This window comes from Chiloscyllium plagiosum, chromosome 5 (genome assembly GCF_004010195.1).
Source record: "Chiloscyllium plagiosum isolate BGI_BamShark_2017 chromosome 5, ASM401019v2, whole genome shotgun sequence".
In the NCBI taxonomy this organism is placed as follows: domain Eukaryota; kingdom Metazoa; phylum Chordata; class Chondrichthyes; order Orectolobiformes; family Hemiscylliidae; genus Chiloscyllium; species Chiloscyllium plagiosum.
The window spans coordinates 25,840,601-25,860,475 of NC_057714.1; the positions used below are offsets into that span (position 1 = coordinate 25,840,601).

At 37.1% G+C, this 19,875-nt stretch overlaps 1 protein-coding gene across 1 annotated transcript in view; it reads right to left on the reverse strand.

Moving 5' to 3' along the window:
• snx13 (sorting nexin 13) overlaps window positions 1–19,875 on the reverse strand; it is a 190,173-nt gene that overhangs the window by 8,462 nt on the left and 161,836 nt on the right. The window contains exons 16-21 of the mRNA XM_043690995.1: window positions 17,445–17,482; window positions 14,251–14,320; window positions 12,373–12,548; window positions 7,927–8,034; window positions 7,330–7,440; window positions 871–1,020 (exon numbers count right to left, since the gene is read on the reverse strand). Of these exons, the coding sequence (XP_043546930.1) occupies window positions 871–1,020; window positions 7,330–7,440; window positions 7,927–8,034; window positions 12,373–12,548; window positions 14,251–14,320; window positions 17,445–17,482 (653 nt within the window). The remainder of the gene's footprint in view (window positions 1–870; window positions 1,021–7,329; window positions 7,441–7,926; window positions 8,035–12,372; window positions 12,549–14,250; window positions 14,321–17,444; window positions 17,483–19,875) is intronic.

The following is a 19,875-nucleotide window of genomic DNA, read 5'->3' on the forward strand; positions in this document are numbered from 1 at the left end:
TAGGTACGTAAACAATAAGGAAAGCAAACAGGAAGATAGCTTCTTTTGGCAATGAGGACTTGAGTGCAGGAATAAGGAAAGATTGCTACAATTGTGTAAGACATTGGTGATGACACACCTGGAACCCTGCACACAGATTTGGTTTTCATATATATGAAAGGATACACTTGCCTTGGAGACAATACAAAGACACTTCATTAGAAAGGATCTTGGAATGAGGGTATTCTCTTAAGATGAGAGGCCAAGTAAATTGTGCTTATGGGTGCTGCAATTGATTTGTGATGCACAAGATTCTGAAGACACTTGACAAGATAGACAGTGAGATTGTTGCTCCTCGATGGCAAGTTCAGAAAACAGGGGCATGATCTCAGAATAAAGAACAGAGTTCAAACATTTCTTTGTGAACCTCTGGAATCCCCAACCATAGATGGTTGTGCTCAGTGCTCCAGGTGTGGTCTCACTAGCACCTTCTATAGTTGCACTAAGAGTTCCCTACACTAATACTCCAACCACCTTGAAATAAGGACCAACATTCATCTGGTGAATATATTTGAGGTTGGGTCAGAAATTATTTATCTTTCAGGGAATCAAGGGATTTGGGAGTTTACAAGAAAGTGATGATGAAAATGGTCAGCCATATTCATATTGAATGGCAGAACATACTTAAGGGGCCATATGGTCACCTCTTGTTTTTCTCTATTTTTTTTCTTATTAGCCTTTCTATCTCTAATTATCTTTTCTCCTTTATGACACTTGAGGCCTACCTTTCACCACTCTAATCTAATTTTGTTTTGTTTGATAATGCCATATACCAGCATGTGTTGTTATATTAAGGTGTTATAAAAATTCAAATTTTTGTTTTTAGAATACCTTCAAAAACGTATGCTTAAGTTCATGTCCCAACTTATCCATATTGTCTGATACTTTTGTCATTCCTTCTGCAAGACTGTCTGGAATTGACTTAACAACATTTGAAACATTTCTCATCGAGTTACGCAGTGGATTTACAAGCGTGTCCATCTGCAAAACACAAACAAGATGCAGTACATGTATTAGAACCTGCCAAATAGGCATAACTCATTAAATAAACTCTCTACAGATTGAAATGCATTTCTGGATGATTAGAAAGGCATTTTTCTTTCAGAAAATATTAAGTTTTAACCAATCAATATTAGGAAGGTAACATTGTAGAAAATCTCTAACTGTAAAATTCTTTGAGCCTATATCTTCCTCTCCATAAAGTTTTTGGCAATGTTAATTAGAAGTGAGACTCTGCATTTCAGACACATATCAGGTCAAAACGCAACAATCTCTCTCTAAACTGGACAAATCCAGAATTCTGGAATCTGTTTTTGGCCAGACTAATATTAAGTGGTAGCAATTGGCAGTGGATTGGCAGCTACAGAAGAGGACAGATTTGTGGCATTGACAAAGTTTAACAAATCTGGGAATCAAAACAGTATACAAGCAATCCATTGGATTTTTTTTTCTTTTAACTTTATGCGCTGTTGACTGTATATGGACTATAACGGTATATTGAATAGACTAGAGCTGAAAATGTGTTGCTGGAAAAGCGCAGCAGGTCAGGCAGCATCCAGGGAACAGGAGAATTGACGTTTCAGGCATAAGCCCTTCTTCAGTCTATTGAATAGACTATGCAATCTTGGTATTCTGATGACATTTCAAAGAAATTACATTGAGATGGTAAACTGACATTTTCCCCTTCTGGAACTTGGTTTTACAGTACAAGAAGGAAAAATGTAATACAGATCCAAGCAAAGATAGTTATTTAACAATCTGAAGCAGAAGTTAAAGCACAGCACAATCAACAAGTCCAGCACTTTTCAACCGACCAGATATCCCAACCCAATCTAGTCCCACCTGCCAGCACCCGGCCCATATCCCTCCAAACCCTTCCTATTCATAGACCCATCCAAATGCCTCTTAAATGTTGCAATTGTACCAGCCTCCACCACTTCCTCTGGCAGCTCATTCTATACCCGTACCACTCTCTGTGTGAAAAAGTTGCCCCTTAGGTTTTTTTTATATCTTTCCCCTCTCACCCTAAACCTATGCCCTCTAGTTCTGGACTCCCCGACCCCAGGGAAAAGACTTTGCCTATTTACCCTATCCATGCTCCTCATAATTTTGTAAACATCTATAAGGGCACCCCTCAGCCTCCGACGCTCCAGGGAAAACAGCCCCAGTCTGTTCAGCCTCTCCCAATAGCTCAAATCCTCCAAGCCTGGCAATATTATTGTAAATCTTTTCTGAACCCTTTCAAATTTCACAACATCCTTCTGATAGGAAAGAGACCAGAATTGCACACAATATTCCAATAGCGGCCTAACCAATGTCCTGTACAGCCGCAACATGACCTACCAACTCCTGTACTCAATACTCTGACCAATAAAAGAAAGCATACCAAACACCTTCTTCATTATCCTATCTATGTGCGACACCACTTTCAAGGAGCTATGAACCTGCACTCCAAGGTCTCTTTGTTCAGCAACAGTCCCTAGGACCTTACCATTAAGTGTACAAGTCCTGCTAAGATTCGCTTTCCCAAAATGCAGCAGCTTGCATTTATATGAATTAAATTCCATCTCCCACTTCTCAGCCCATTGGCCCATCTGGTCAAGATCCTGTTGTAATCTGGGGTAACCCACTTCGCTGTCCACTACATCTCCAATTTTGGTGTCATCTGCAAACTTACTAACTGTAGCTCTTATGCTCACATCCAAGTCATTTATGTAAATGACAAAAAGTAGAGGACCCAGCACTGATCTTTGTGGCACTCCACTGGTCACAGGCCTCCAGACTGAAAAACAACCCTCCACCATCACCCTCTGTCTTCTACCTTTGTGCCAGTTCTGTATCCAAATGGCTAGTTCGCACTGTATTCCATGAGATCTAACATTGTTAATCAGCCTCCCATGGGGAACCTTGTCGAACGCCTTACTGAAGTCCACATAGATCACATCTACTGCTCTGCCCTTATCAATCCTCTTTGTTACTTCTTCAAAAACTCAATCAAGTTTGGGAGACATGATTTCCCATGCACAAAGTTGACAATCCCTAATCAGTCCTTGCCTTTCCAAATACATGTACACCCTGTCCCTCAGTAGTCCCTCCAACAACTTGCCCACCACCGAGGTCAGGCTCACTGGTCTATGGTTCCCTGGCTTGTCCTTACCACCCTTCTTAAACAGTGGCACCACGTTTGCAACCTCCAGTCTTCCGGCACCCCACCTGTGATAATCGATGACACAAATATCTCAGCAAGAGGCCCAGCAATCACTTCTCTAACTTCCTATAGAGTTCTTGGGTACACCTGATCAGGTCCTGGGGATTTATCCACCTTTACCAGTTTCAAGACATCCAGCATTTCCTCCTCTGTAATCTGGACATTTTGCAAGATGTCACCATCTATTTTCCTACAGTCTATATCTTCCATATCCTTTTCCACAGCAGATACTGATGCAAAATACTCATTTAGTATCTCCCCCATTTTCTGCGGCTTCACACAAAGGCCTCCTTATGATCTTTGAGGGGCCCTATTCTCTCCCTAGTTACCCTTTTGTCCTTAATGTATTTATAAGAGCCCTTTGGATTCTCCTTAATTCTACTTGCCAAAGCTATCTTGTGTCCCCTTTTTGGCCTCCTGATTTCCCTCTTAAGTATACTCCTACTGCCTTTATATTCTTCTAAGGATTCACTCGATCTATCCCGTCTATACCTGACATATGCTTTCTTCTTTTTTCTTAACCAAACCCTCAATTTCTTCGTCATCCAGCATTCTCTATACCTACCAGTCTTTCCTTTCACTCTGACAGGAATATACTTTCGCTGGATTCTCGTTATCTCATTTCTGAAGACTTCCCATTTTCCAGCTGTCCCTTTACTTGCGAACATCTGCCCCCAATTGAGTTTGCAATTGAATTCAACAATTTAAAAAAATCTGGAATTTACAGTCTAATGAATTCATTGTGATTGTTGAAAACATCCACCTGGTTCACTAATGTCCTTTAGGGAGGGAAGCTGCCAAGCTTATTTGGTCTGGCCAACATGTGACTCCAGTCAGACAGTATGGTTAAGAAACTGCCCTCTGGGCAATAAATGCTGGCCTGGCCAGACATGCTCTCATCCCATGAATGAATTTAAAAAAAAACAAGGTTGGCATCTTGAAGACTTAGATCGTAAAGTATTCTACAACTGATATTTACTTGTGGAGCACAACAGAAGACAATCAGTTACACTGTTCAAGTCCAAGCACATTAACTTTATTCAAAAGCTGATGGAACTCAGTTTTCTTTAAACATTACTCAAATGGAAGTACCAGTTAACTGCTTAATTTTTAAACGTTTACGGTGGATATAAAAGTTGCCATTCTGGATCAATCTTAAACCCAAGCAGAATAAGCCTTTAGGTGATGCCCAAATGATATCTCGAGCCCAACTAGTTTTTAATACTAAGGAGACACATCAAGTCCTTACTCCAAATTATATGTATGTTATCTATACAATGTTTATAATGTAAATTCACCATAAAACAATACAAACCCATTTTAAATGGGCAGCATTAAAATATGATAAACACAAACCTGTAAAATCTTGTGGTACTATGGTACTGTCCCTATGTCTGGGTCAGAAGTTTCAGGATCCAGTCCCACCTGCTATGAATGTATGTTATGACATATCTAAACAGGTGGATTAATAATAATTTACACCAAAACTCAGGTGTTGTATCAGTATAACCACTGAGGTACAAAGATAGAACCTTGTTGCATTTACACCAGGATCATGCCTAATCTTGATATTATCAAATGCTTGTGTTTAGTTTAACAGGCAACTGGAAAGCATTTAATCTGTACAGGAATAAATTGTATATGAATTTGATGTTCAGCTGTCCCATCAATTTGGAAAATTTAAAACTTAGTTGTCCTGTGGAGACTAGTAGGGGACAATCTTGCTCACTCCTCTAATTTCATTTTTTGTAGTCAAATACAAGTTTTGTTAATATTGAAACATTGTATGTGCTTCAAAATTAGGGTCTTCATCCAGAATGCAGACCACTTCTTCTCCTGGATGATATGGGGAGGGGGCAATGTTCAGTTAGAGGCTTGTATGGTTCATCTCACTAACTCTAAAGCAGTCTCCAAAAAAAAAAAACCTAGCTCTGACTGTGAAAGGTTAATGTGAGCTTTCAATGTATGGAGTATTGCAGAATCACGGCATTATTATGTTGCAGAAGGAGATCATTAGCCCAGTGCATCAGCATCAACTGTCTGTTTCCATTTAAATCATATAATGCTCTCCTGAATGTCTCAATGGAACATGCAGCCAGGTACACTTCCAGGCAGTGTTTTTGAGTACTTAACTACTCACTATGTGAACTCTATTTCTGATCTCATATTTGCTTCTTTTGAAAAATGTTAAATCTGTATCCTCTGGTTCTGAATCCTCCTCAGAGTAGCAACAATTTCTCACCATCTGCTCTGCCAAGACCTCTCATGATTTTGAAAACACTCCCAACTTTGCCAATCTGTCCTTATAATTGAAGTTTCTTACCCTGGAACCACCTGCAGTTGCGTAAACCTTTTCTGCAAACTTTCCAATGTGTCCACATCCTTTCTACAGTGTGGTGCCAGAACTGTACACAATATTTCAACTGAGGTCGAACTAATGCCTTCCACAAGTTGGACATAATCTCCCTATTCTTAAACATTATGCCTCTACTAATGAAGGCTAGAATCCTTTCTTAACTACTCTTTTTTTGTTCTGTCACCTCTAATGACTTATGCCTGTAATGCCCTTTAGAAAAATGTTCTTCATTTTGTACTGTCTCCCCCTCTTGATACCAAAATGTATCAACTTGCACTTCTCAGCACTGAACTCCATCTGCCACCCATCTGTCCACTCCACAAGCGTGCCAATGTCCTTTTAAGTTTTATACTATCCATTTCATAGTTCATAATGCTCCAACACACTGTAGCATCTGTAAATTTTGAACCTGTCCTCTGCACACCAAGATCTGTACCATCAATATATTTCAGAAAATGCAAGGGTTCTAATACTATTCCCTGGAGAATTCCACTTCAAACATTTTGCTTAAGCCTGAAAATACCTGTTAACTATCACTCTATTTCTGATACAACTGTCCCTTTTCTCTCCATGAGCTATACCTTTCATCCCATGCCCATTATCTAGTACTGTACAGGTCGTTCTGATATAACGCACATTTTGTTAATTCACTATAACGCGGTTGACAAACTGGAGACACTATTTCTAAAACTCAAACTTTCAAAGTGTGTAGTGGTTATAATGCAATTCTGGTCCCATTAGTTTAAATAGTGCTGCTATAATGTGATTTTCTTACATGGGACTGCACGAGTATGGAACTACCGTGTTATAGTGGAACTGACTGCATTTAATACCATTTGGAAATCCACACACACCATATCAACATCACCCTCACCAATCCTCTACTAGCTCTTCAAAAAACTCCAGCAAGTTGGTTAGAAACAATTTTTTGTCAACAAATGCATGCTGGCTCTTCCAGATTAACCCATTTTCTTTCTATGTAACTACTAGCCCAAATATTTGTTCCTAAAAAAAAAGCAAATTACTGCGGATGCTGGAATCTGAAACCAAAAGAGAAAATGCTGGAAAATCTCAGCAGATCTGGCAGCATGCTGAGATTTTCCAGCATTTTCTCTTTTGATTTGTTCCTAAAAGTTTTCCTACCACTGAAGTTAAGCTGACTGATCTGTAATTGCCAGGTTTATCTATTTAACAACATTTGTATTTATTCCTGGTGCAGTCCCTTGGTGTCAGTTTTCATGTAATGGCAGATGGTGATTATTCCCAATAAAAGGCTACCTCAAAATTCCAGAAACCAAGTGCAATTACTGTACTGACATTTTTCAGTAGATTCCATGAACATAGGATCCTGGAAAAAGCCTCTCTCCTCATCACTATGGATTTGAGGCCAACATGATTGAAACATAAATAGCTTTTGACATTAAAGTGGTAATTTTTCACATCAGCATTTTTGATTAGAAATGCTGCTCACTGTGATCACAAGTTGGAAATTTATACAAAACCTTAATGCAGGAATCAAGACATATATTAATTGATTCATTTTATTTAAACTGTAGAAAACAAAATATTTAAGTGCACTCATACACTTTGCACATGTCGAATATCAAAACTTTAGAAGACTTATCGAAATACAAAAATCAGATCCTTCATCGAAACAAACTACAATGTGAATTAGAATTTTTAATGAGGAACATTACACACTTTAAACAATAGATGGCAGGCTTACCTTGCGAGCAAAATCTCCCTTTCCCTTGCTATAGGCTTTGTTCTCCAGAAACTCATTCACATATGGGATCAAACCTGGACAAGCTCTTATTATTTCAGGGTTGATTAACAACTAAGTTAAAACAGAAAATAATTTAATTTAAAATAACTATGCTGCAGTCATTTAATATCAGATTTATTTTGCCTAACTACTTTAATATAAACCAACACTTGGAAAGGTACATTAAAAACCATTTAAGTGGTAACAACAGGATAACTTCTAAAGTTAAACAGAGCAGGAGACCAATGCAAGCACTGGTTGACGGTTTAGGTGTGTTCATGGTTTAATATTTGTGATCTTCAAAATTTGTATCTGAACTTCGTATTAAGATTACTTTCAAGTCTCTTGCTAAATAGTTATACATACTGACTTGTTTTTCATTTTTAATCATACTTTTGTTTCTAAATTCCAAAGACTGTTTTTATTGAACACATGATGGACATCATTGATCATTGCAATCATTTTGCTGACTGGACACAAGACGGTACAACATTGATCTAAAAGCAGCAACACCAAATTATGGCACTTTTCTAACTTTGACAACAAGCTTGAATTTACCTGTAGGTATGTATTTAGGTCTTTTTTCCGCTTTCCCAAGAAGTCTTTATCCATGTTATTAAAGGTTTTTTTCCCAGGAAGTTTGAGCAGATTTGAAAGATTTTCAAACTAAATAAAGAAAATAAATACATTTTATTTCCTATCTTATATGGTGCAGATCAAATTCAGTCTTCTAATATTTTGTACTATCTGAATAATTAGACTGGTGTTTATACTTTCACATGTTACATAATAAATCAACTGTTAATTCAACTACATTTTGCATATAAAATTAACTCCAAGAGTGAACTGTACATGGTATATTTAAACCACAGCTGTTATAATGTGTATTAATCCAGTTATTCTTGTTTCCAGGTGCTAAATTGTAAGAATGCAGCCAGATTAATATAGGGCAGAGGGTACAGCTTTTGTCAACTGGTCCTTTTCAGTGGCAGCTGTTCAATTTTTAGTCTTGCCAAGTTTCGTGCATTTCATGTGATACTTTAACATTTGCTGTTTCCCAAGCATAATTTTGAGTTCTCATGCTTGGTGACCATAGGTTTAATGGTGAAAATTTTATAAATCCTTGGACTGAGGAGTGATCACTACATTATACTCTTAAAATAAGACTTTGAGTAGGTCATGCAAGTGCAGAATTGATGCATAAGCAGACTGTTGCAAAACCAAACTGAAGTCATGACTGCTTCTAATGTTGGGGAAGGGAGTGGGGTTGTGCGAAGGAGGGAAATCAAAAAGTACCTTCCAAACATAAACTACATTTTAAAAAAATCATAACTTGTTCAGCAATTTAAATACAAATTGTTAGGGACATTGCTGTTTAATTAACAGTAACACATATTCAGAAAAAAGGTCCATGTCTGCTGTCACCACAACTACAGGGGTACTCAGGCCTGTACTGCTTGTGACCTCACTCCAAGTAATACCATGGTACTAGTGTAATGGTTTCTTTAAGATTATGTAATGTAGCACCTCTAAAATGAACGGCAAAACAAGTGACCAGTGACTTGGAGGAAGACTCAAAAACAGCCTTGGTGCCTTACCTGCCGCCACACTCCTTGGGTGAAAGGAGTGAAGAACGGAAAAGCAGCAACAACAGGCACACACTGATGGCATTAACAGCACAGACCTCATGTTGAAATGGGTTGGCAGGAAATACACCATCAAAAATGCAGTTTGATCTTTACAAAAAATTAAACAGCTTCCTTTAACATAGACCTGGTATTTTTATAACCTCAATTTCAATAACTAAATTAATCTCTTAACAGATAAATTTTAAAGTTAAGCATAACAAGCCAGGAATATGTATAATCAATGACCCAATAAAGTTATTCAAGAACAGTTTGTTAGAAATTACAAATTTACTTCCTTGATCTACATTTCTGCTAAAATATATACATACTAATTTAATTGTTTGTCCATTTGCAATACCCCCATGTTAAATGTGCAGTAGTCACACAGATCTGATTATTAAAATGTTCTTGCCACAAATGCTACCTGACAGATTGACTAATTCCAGTATTTGTTCTTTATATTCCATGCACATAAGAACATTTTAAGTTAAATCCTTTGTTCTGTAATCTGCTATATGAAAACTGAAAAATACTAGAATATTTTAAAATAAAAATACTCGCTTGTGGTTCTATGAATTCATCTCATTGATGAACATAAAAACCTGTAGTGTGAGAAAAAAAGCTGAACATTAAATGGTTGAGGTTTATGGGTTTCTGTATGCATGACAGGTTAAGACACCAAAAGGTACCGGCACAACTAGCAGGAACCTTCCAACATCCATATTTAACTTGAGTGCACCTATTATCACGAGTGAAACCCCTATGGCACAGATGGGTATGCATTTAATTATTAAAAGTCAATTTAATTTAACCCTAGATTCTGTGGCTGAGCACAATCGTTTCCCAAGCTGAATAAGCTGTGAGAACAGAAGGGAATCAGTGGGGTTCAAGAACTGTCAGGCAAGAGAAGTCTTTAGATACTGAGAAGGGATAACTATTCCTTGTTTCTATTAAAGATTTTTACCCTTGAGATTGGTCTTGATACTGTACTCACACTGCTTTGCAGGAGAATTCTGCACTGGAACTTTGGAATTCTGTGCACATCCTGTTTTCATAGCAGCATGAAAGCCACTTCTACAACACTGACTGGGTCTTCAAGAGCAGCAGCATTTTCACAACCACATGCAACAGTATTTGATTTTTGCACATAGCCTATGATAATCACGGCACTTAATTTTTTTTAACATCTGGCTTATCCAGGGACCTCCAAGAAATACTTGCAGAATCTCAATCTGATTCCCACAAATACAGGTCCTCGGTATCCAATTCCAAAGTTGGCGCAGGCTAATATTTTTGTACATGTTGGCAATGATAACACCAGTCAGAATACAAGAAGGCCCTTCAATTATGTATTTGAACCCCTTAATGTCTCTGTTCTAAAATACTACCCAGGGCCCTACCATTAGTTGTGTCAGTCCTGTCCTTGTTTACCTCAGATTTATCCAAATTTAATGCCGTCTGCCAATCGTCAGCCCACTGACCCAGGTAAGAAGGTTGAAAAGGCAGGTAGCACGTGTGTCTGCATTGGTCAGACTTTCCAGAATTTGGAATGTCTTGTTGAGGTTACAGAAGATGTTGGTGAGGCCTCTTCTGGAGTACTCTGAGTAGATCTGGTCACTCAGTTAAAGGAAGATCTCATTTAACTGGAGAGGGCCGAGAAAAGATTTACCAAGAATGAGGGTTTTAGATATAAAAATAGACTGGAAAGGCCAGAATTCTTTCACTGGAGCTTCGGAGGTTGAGGGGTGACCTTATGGAGATTTATAAAATCATGAGGGTCACAGATATGGTGAATGACAAGAATCTTTTCTCTATGGTGGGAAAGTTCAAATTGAGAAGGAACATTGTTAAGGTGAGAGGAGAAAGATTTAAAAAGAACATGAGGAGCAACTTTTTTTGTACACAGAATGGTTCGTGTGTGGAATGCTGTCAGGGAAAGTGGTGCATGCAGGTACAGTTACAATATTTAAAAGATATTTGGATAAGTTCACGAATAGGAAAAGTTTGGAGGGATATGGGTCAAGTGCAGGCAGATGGCATTAGTTTAATTTGGGAACACGGTCGGTTGGGAACATGGCCAGCGTGGACCGGCTGGAGCGAAGGGTCTTTTTCTGTGTAGTACAACTCAATGTACGCATGTAGAAATCAAGGTATCTTCATACCACCCAGCAGTATTCAGCGACCAAAACAGATTTCACTCAATTACTGTCCAGCTGGTATGTACCCACCAAAAGATGAGATCATGGAAGATATAAAGGAAGTTGCAATGATATCATCATTCTGCACTGTCAAATTTTGTACATCATACATCTAAGCAGTATTACTGAATAGCTGTCATCAGAGGATGGAAGCTGGAACAAGCAGCTGTGAAATGAATATTACAAATCATGGGTTTTTCTTGCAGAGTTGCAGCGAATATTGGATAATTCAGAAATCTAAAGTCATGGTGTTGCCATGAATATAGAATCAATTGGTTAAGTTAGAAAGTTAATTACCATCTATGCACTTACAGATGCAGGTTATGTAAATGTTGTTCAACTGTGCTAACATTGATCATTTGCGACAGCAATAAAATCCATGTTAAAGCACTCATTGCTTAAAAAGTGGTCACATGCACTTCTAATAAATTAATGTGATGTTCTTTTGTACACATCAACTCCTAAATTCCAAACAAATGATATGCAGAGCCATGCGTGAAATTCAATCGAGAGTCAATTCAGCAAGACACAAATGTCAAAGGATTTCACAAAAGTAAGTTCTTTAATTATAAAGCCGTATTGTCATAAAATTCAAGTGACAACAGATAGTTCAATCTTTAGAAAGTGCTATGTCTGCACGATAACGTGCTTCCAAGAGGAAGTAGTCTGATTAGTCAGTCTCAGGGTCTTGCCCAAATATCCCAGTGGGGTAATATACACAAGTTTTTCCATTTTGGGACTAGTTATAATTCATGATTCAGACTATCTATATGCCTCAAAAGTATCAAACATCATGCAGAAGTTTATTTTTTGGGACTTTTTCTTTTTGCAGAACAATTTTTTAAATGGTGGTTGTGCTTGTGGGTTAGTGGAGAGAGGAATAGGAGATCGAGAAGAAAAAAAAACCATGGCTTGACAATATAAATGTTCTACACATCTGCAACCGCTGGACAATTTTATAAAATAGTATTTTCAAAATTCCTCTACTGCCTTTGAAGTTTCAAATAATTCAGCAATATTCATCAGAACAAACAAAACGCTTTGGAGTTACAAAATTCTGCAAAACATAATTAGTGCTCTCATTGTAGCAGTGCAAATAGTACAGTCCCAAAATCTCTTATAACCAAAAGAAAATTATAAGAAACTGCTACAAAACAATTTCCAAAATACGCTTTTACCTGTTCAGTTATCCGCATGTGAAAGTCATGGAAGTCACTATAGCGGCGATAGGTCTTCCACACATCATCACTACCATCTGGATTTCTTCTCTGAACAGTGATTGCATACAGAGCATATGTCTTGCCATGGTCATTACACACTCCTGCCACAGGATATGGTTCATAGTCAGCATGGACTAGTTCACAATGAAAGAAAGGAGAGGAAAATGGGAAACAAACATGGATGAAAATGGGACAGAAACGTATTGAGTGAGGAGAAAACAAGACAGACAATAGCTTGAAAGTAATTCTGGAATGACAAATGAATGAGAGAATAAATGTTTTTGACGTGTCTTTATTTTACAGAGAAGTCAATATCAAACATTTCAATTCTGGGTCCTTTAGCACACTGTCCTTTTCACCTACCAATCTGGGAATGGAAAACAAGGTTTACTTTTCTTTAGGTTAAAATTTTGCTAGTTGGAAAAATCTTATAACTGATTTGGTTAGTTTCAGTCTGGTTTCTCCAAATTTGAACCCACAGCAGAATGTGATCTTAAACTAAATATAAAATTCTTAATTTCTTAAAAGTAGGTACAGGTTGGCTGATGTGAGAAATGGGAGATTGCACTCTGACAAAGTGATTTAGGCTAGGATAGGATTGAATAAACATCTATTTAATTGTTGGATGTACAATCTTTAACCTGGGATGGCAAGACACCGTTTCAATTTCAAATTCCCAGGACATCCTTCTATTCAAAAAGGAAATTTTCATTTCACTGAATTAGTACATAGATATTGAACAAAGTGTTTTTTTCCCCAAAATAAGTATGATGCCATATAAAACAAAAATTTATGTATTTTTTTCAGAAAACAGATATGGTTTTGGTAATGGCATTTTGTGAACAGTGTTATGATTGCGGATATCAGATCACACTGAAAATTGAATCGATAGTAAAATAACAGTTTAGAAAATAGGTACATTTGGTTAATATGGGATTCAGGATGGGATCTTTAAAATCTTTCCTTTTTAAAATTTTATATTGATACTGAAGAGGTAGACCTTTGATCATACTGTCCACCCTTTTAATGCAGGCACAGTACACTGTCTTTGCACTTCACAAAATTGTTAGAAAAATTTGATTTAAAAAGATTCAAGTAATCAAATCAACTGTAGACTAAGTAGATCCATCTCTCAGAAAAGATAGTAAAAGATGTGTAGATAGACATTAAAACAGATCATGAAAAATGAACAGAAATGTAAACATATAAAGCAGGAATGATAATTAGGAACAGGGAGAATTGTCTAATCTAATTACTGCCACATTAAAATGAACAGATCTTTTAGAACAGTACATACTTGGTAGGTCAATCAGATTACTGCACAAATTAAGCATTTTTCCTTAATGCACTTATTACTATTCATCCAACATGGAAGGAAAGTTTTTTTTCCCCTTTTAAAATTACATATTGCTGACTGCTAAATAGGGGATCTGGTTTGACAAGGAAATAATTTGTGGCTCCAGAAGAATTTTACTGACTTGTGGCAACTATAGTGAATGATTTGTTTTTACCAACTAATCCCTCAAGTGTATTCAACGAGAAAATCATAGGTAGAGACACATATCGCTATTGCTTGGTACTTTTCCTTTTTTCTAAATAAGATATTGAGACCACTGATCTTCCCTCAGTGCAAGTAAGCCTCGTTATCAAAGCAGCTTACATGACTTTGATTGAAACAGCTGTTCTGTGACATAAAGCTTCATGCATGCAACAAATGCATCTGCCATTATTTGCAATATTTCTGAAATAACTCAGTGGCTAGGTGGCATAGATACTGAAAACAATTATTCACAGAATTATGCTTTCACTCAAATTGATATTTGTAATATTACTTACCAGTGTCACTAATAGATACTTGCAGTTGCAAAGAATCTTCAGAGCTGGCATTTGAAAGATCGTCGAGAGACTACAAAATAAAAATATAATGCTTTCATTTCTCATAATGTGTATTTTGATCTAAAGTCTTTGATGTAACAAAATGCACTCTCTGCATTTCACACATGTATTATAAAACAATAATTTGACACAAACCATACAAGGATATTCGGACAGATGGCCTGAAGCTTGGTCAACCAAACAAATTCTCAACCAATGATAGAGCAATTAAAACAGGGAATGCTCAAATCAGAATTAGATGAACAGAGAGCGTGGGAGTTAGTGGTGCTGAAAATAATTGGAGGATGGGAGAGGAGACGAACATAGGAGCAGGAGTAGGCCATTTAGCCCTTTGAGCCTGTACACCTTTCATTGAGATCATAGCTGATCTGTGGCCCAACTCCATATATCTGCCTCGAGACCTGATCTCTAAATACCTTTGCTTTAACAAAAATTTATCTTGGATTTAAATTTAACAACTGATTTGTTAAAGAGAGTTACATTTGTCGAAGAGAGTTACAAATCTCAACCACGCTGTGTGTGTGTAGAAGAATTTCCTATTATTTCTCCTGAATGATCTGGGTCTTATGTTTAGATTGGAATTCTATAACTTGGGTGGAAATAGTTCATCTTTATCGGACCTGTTTTTTCCAGATAATATCTTGGAAACTTCGATTTGATCACCCCTCAACATTATAAATTCTGGAGAAATCAGGTCCACTTTGTATTCTCTCTCCTCATTATGTAACCCCTGAAGTCCAGGTATCATTCCTGTAAACCTATGTGGTGCTCCCTCCAAGGCCAATATATCAAAACCTCACCTCAGGGTTCAATGCAACATTGAGGCTGTCACCAGTCTAGCTTAAGCTCAGTAGTTGCCAAGGAGAAGACTGGAATTGATAGTCAGGAAACAGTACACAGCAGAGAGGAAAGACTGTATCCTCAAATTACCCAATATTTAATTGGAGGAAATTTCTGCACACCCACTACTGGACGTTGGGCAAGTAATCTGACAATTTTAATAGTCCAGCCGTTTTACAGAAATTGAGAGAAGTGGTGGTGCTGAGGTAGAGCTGAGTGGTAGCAGTTCACGTGAAAAATAATGGAATGGTTTTTGATGATGTGGCCAAACGATAGCATAGAGAAATGAAAATGGAAGGGACCAAGCATTATTCTTGAGGGAAAACTCAGATAATTTGCAGGAGCAGATAAAGTCATTGCATGTGATACTGTGGCTTCAATTAGATGGAAACTTGAAACCAAACAAGTGCAGTCCCACCCAGTTAGATGACAATGGATAAGCACTAGAAAAGGATTCAGACAGGTTGATAAGTAAGAAAAAAGAAATTTATACTTTGCAGTCATGTGATATACCACTTGTCACTTTAATATGAGCCAATCCATAACAGGGGTGGAAATCACTGGAGCAACAGTTTTCAAGGATGGGCAAGATGGAAGGCATTTTATTTCCAGGAACAGATAACAGCAGATGTTAAGAAGATAGGGACAGTAGTTGAAGAGATCAAATAAGAGTATCAGTTAACAAGGGGACGAGGAAGGGATCCTGATGATACGCAGTTGGGTGGGATTAGAGTCGTGGGAGCAGGGGATTATTCACAGAGAAGGTGATTTTAGCTGTTAGGTTGGGGAAATAGGAGAGAAACAAGCAAATTCTAAGTTGAGGCAGCGGTTGAAGTTTGACAATAATGGACTAGGTGAAGGAAGGGGAGTGGCAGAAGCAGCTGATGGTTACTATGCAAGCAGAAGAATTCCTGGAAAAATTCAGTAAGTCTGGCAGCATCTGTGGAGAGGAAGCAGAGTTACAGTGTTGGCTCTAGTGACCCTTCTTCAGAATATGAGCTTTGAAGAAAGGTCACTGGATCCAAAATGTTAACTGAGCTGAGATTTTCCAGCAATTTCTGTTTTTGCTTTTTATTTCCAGCAGCTGCAATTTTTGGGATTTTTTTTTGATTGCCACAATGGTTGACACTACTAGATGGAAGTCATTGGTTCTTTGTGCTGATTAGAGAAGGGCTTTGGGGGAGGGGGGTTGGAGGAGGAGGGAAGAGGGGCAGTGGTGGGAAGAGAAAAAAATAGCTTCTATAGAGTTTCTAATATGACTGCAGAGAAATAGTGACTAGTGTTATCTATGCCTTCCAGGATCATCCTGGAATAGTGAGCAGTTTTAACATTCAAGTGCAGGATCTGGTATATACACCTCTTGCTTCAGCTGCACTTGACACTGCCGATCTCAACAGGTTGTCTTTCATTTGCATTTAAGGCCTCATCTTTTAGACTTAAGTACATACCAGAGGAGCAATAACATAGTATAAAAGCTTTATTGGGGAGGACAGCAACATTAACTTCTATTTACACACCTTGTAACTTCATGAAAATCCAAAATCAGTTGACAGGAGTGTTAGATCAACTAAAATCAAATAGTCTATCACAGGTTTACAAACTGCACTATTTAATGAAGACAATATAGACTCAACATTTCAGCCAGGACAGTTACTGTCTAATAATCTGGATTTTTGATTATAAATCTAATCTTTCTTTCAAACATTTTGAAACAAAAATAAAATGGTCAAAGATGCAATTACACAATGCAAATTTTGAGACTTATATGTACCACATTATATATTGAGATTAGTTTGTCAAAGCTCCACACCAACAAGTAGGAATTAACCAATAACCCCAATATCACATCTTTTTGAAACATTTTCTTTCCATTTAATACTTCCCATAATTTTATTGTAAATATCAATTAATTACAATGCATATGTTTTGACATCTGCTAAGCAGCAAGGGATATAGAATGGGTTAAATTACAGAAACACACTGACATTCCATACAGCCAACGACTATTCATAGCTTGAACTGTTTTATGTCACAATGAAGCAACAGAGTGTATTATTTAAGTAGGTATCCTTTCCAGACATGGGACTGAGCCAGAATAAGCTAATCTATAGATATTAAAACACCTGCACAAGTACTCTAAATCTAAGAACCCAGTAAGTAGGCATCAAAACATAAAAATAGCAAAAAAAAATGGCTTAAGTTTGTGGTTGACAGACTGAAATTAGTTTATTTCATGATGTAAACAAACATTATCAGTACGTGACCAAGATTATCTAATAGTCAGTAACACTTACCGAATTTAAACTGCCAGTTGGGGAACCATTGAAAGACTCTAGAGGAAAGAAAAACTCAATGTAAAAAAAATTGACTTGTGAAGTAATCTGAAGGACAGTAGGTCATGCACTTGAAATAAAAATTTCAAAGTACAATTAAACACTAACAAAGGAAAATGACCAATTCGTGGCAAAGTGCCAACATTCGTGCTACAATACCCAGAGGATTCCTAGTAAAACAAATGCATGCACCTGCAGTTTGCCAAGAACAGGGCAGCTGTGCACTAGAGAGTAGTTGATCTATGATTTTAGGTTCATAATTAAATTGTCTATTTAACACTGGTATTTATAATATGATGCAAGACGGTGTTCTGAAAGCAATTTCCTTGATTATTATTTTCCTTTTATCTGAAATTAGTATGTGACTGGGTCTGTTAAGAAAATGTTTTCCACATTCAACTTGTTTTATATATACTTCTGAAGCAATAAATGTTTCAAAAACCTGTTAACTTTGCCAAATGATTGAACTTTATGCTGGATTTCAAAATCAACATGATGTAGCTGTTTCTATAGAAGTATATTATGTACAAATGTGACACAGCCATCAGTGAAAAACATCATTCTTCAAGGTTAATACTAATTAACAACGCAATACTAATACATATTTAGTGCAGAATCAGCTTATGTGGGTGTAGGTTTACTCACTGAGCTGGAACGTTCATTTTCAGACGTTTCGTCACCATACTAGGTAACACCTTCAGTGAGCCTCTGGACGAACAAGCCAAGACACATAAATAGTAAGTGGGACAGAACACCAACACTTCACTGGAGGCTCATCTAGCATGGTGACAAAGGTCGAGAATAAACCCACCAGCTCAGTGAGCAAACCTACAACCTGATCCACAACTGGAGCTATAAATCTTCCCCAAAATCTCAAAGACCAAATTATCTCCCTCACCCTACTGGCTTTATCAGGCTACACGTTCAAAGTAATTTTACTTCAAATTAGAATAGATCTAGAAAAGTAACATTAAAAATGGCTGGCACTACAAAAGTAGTGACATTCCATAGCAAGATAAGTCAATTTTGTTCACATGAAAACAATGCACTCTGAGGGCATAAAACAATGGAAAATTCCCTGCAGTACTTTTCCTTCATCACTAGAGGTAAATAGAAAGCTTTGTAAAATACCAACCATGGAAACAATGCAACAACATTTTTGGCAATTTGCCAACCTATGTCTTGACCTCCCATCAACTCTAATTTGATAGATGATTGAAATTTCCTTTGATTCTGTTTAAAATTTCTTGGATCTCAGGTCTGGAATGTGTTCAACTCAAAAGTAGCTCTATAGTTGGCCATTATAAACACCGGAAATAATCAAAACAGTATAGAAGAAAAGTCTTTTAATAATAACCAGAGTTTAATAGTAAATTAGATAATCAACGGAACATCAATTTCTAATTTTAAAATCCTATCTGTCCTTAAATTGACAGCATACAGGCCTTATTCTGAACAGCTGAACCAAGTGACAGAATAATGGAATCTGTTTTAGCTCATTTAATGTCTATCCATTTCCCCACATTTATTGTATTCATTGTCTCCTTAAAAGCAACTGTGGGAACTTTCAACTATGAATGTTTACATAACTAATATTCAGAAAAAACAACTTCTAAATCCATTCCATGAAGCTCAAATTTGAACATCTAAAATTATTCATTTGTCAAAGTGCAATTAAGCTTGTTTGGAGTGTACTATACAAGCACTAGATCCACCAATTATTCAAATTAGCATGCAAGAAACATGTCGAAGCAGTAACTGGTAATAGCTTCATAATCTACAGACTTGCTAGCACCTACAAGATATCTTCACAACTAAATATTGACTTGAGCACTGTACTGCAATCTTCTGCATGCAGATTCATACTTGAAATGATTTTTAAAATGTTATAACTTAGGCAAATATTAGTAAGATTTGCTTGGATCTTATGTAAATGTCACACAGATACATGACATTTCAATTAACTACTCCTAATCAATGTCGTGATACTATAGTATTGAAAGTGACAAAGCCAAAATTTCCAAGAATAAGATTAAAGGTACACAATTGCAGTTAGTTATAAAGAGTGAGCACCCTTTGTGATTCTTGTTACAGTCACTATGGGACTAGTCATGCCTCCTTTTCTACTGTTTATTAAATTGTCCATCACCAGTCAGAACATGATATTGGTAGAAATGCAGTTTTAACCCAATCTGTTGGATATATAATCACTTATCTCCATCTAATGAATACTGCCGCTGCTGTTCAACTACATGCAGTCGTGTTCTGAAGCCTCACCAAGTTGGTATAGATATGCCTGGTGCTGTTCTTGCCCAAATGTTCTACCTTCTTTATTTAACCAGATTTGTCCGATAGCAACAATACAATGAGGGATACATCAAGTTATAAAGTT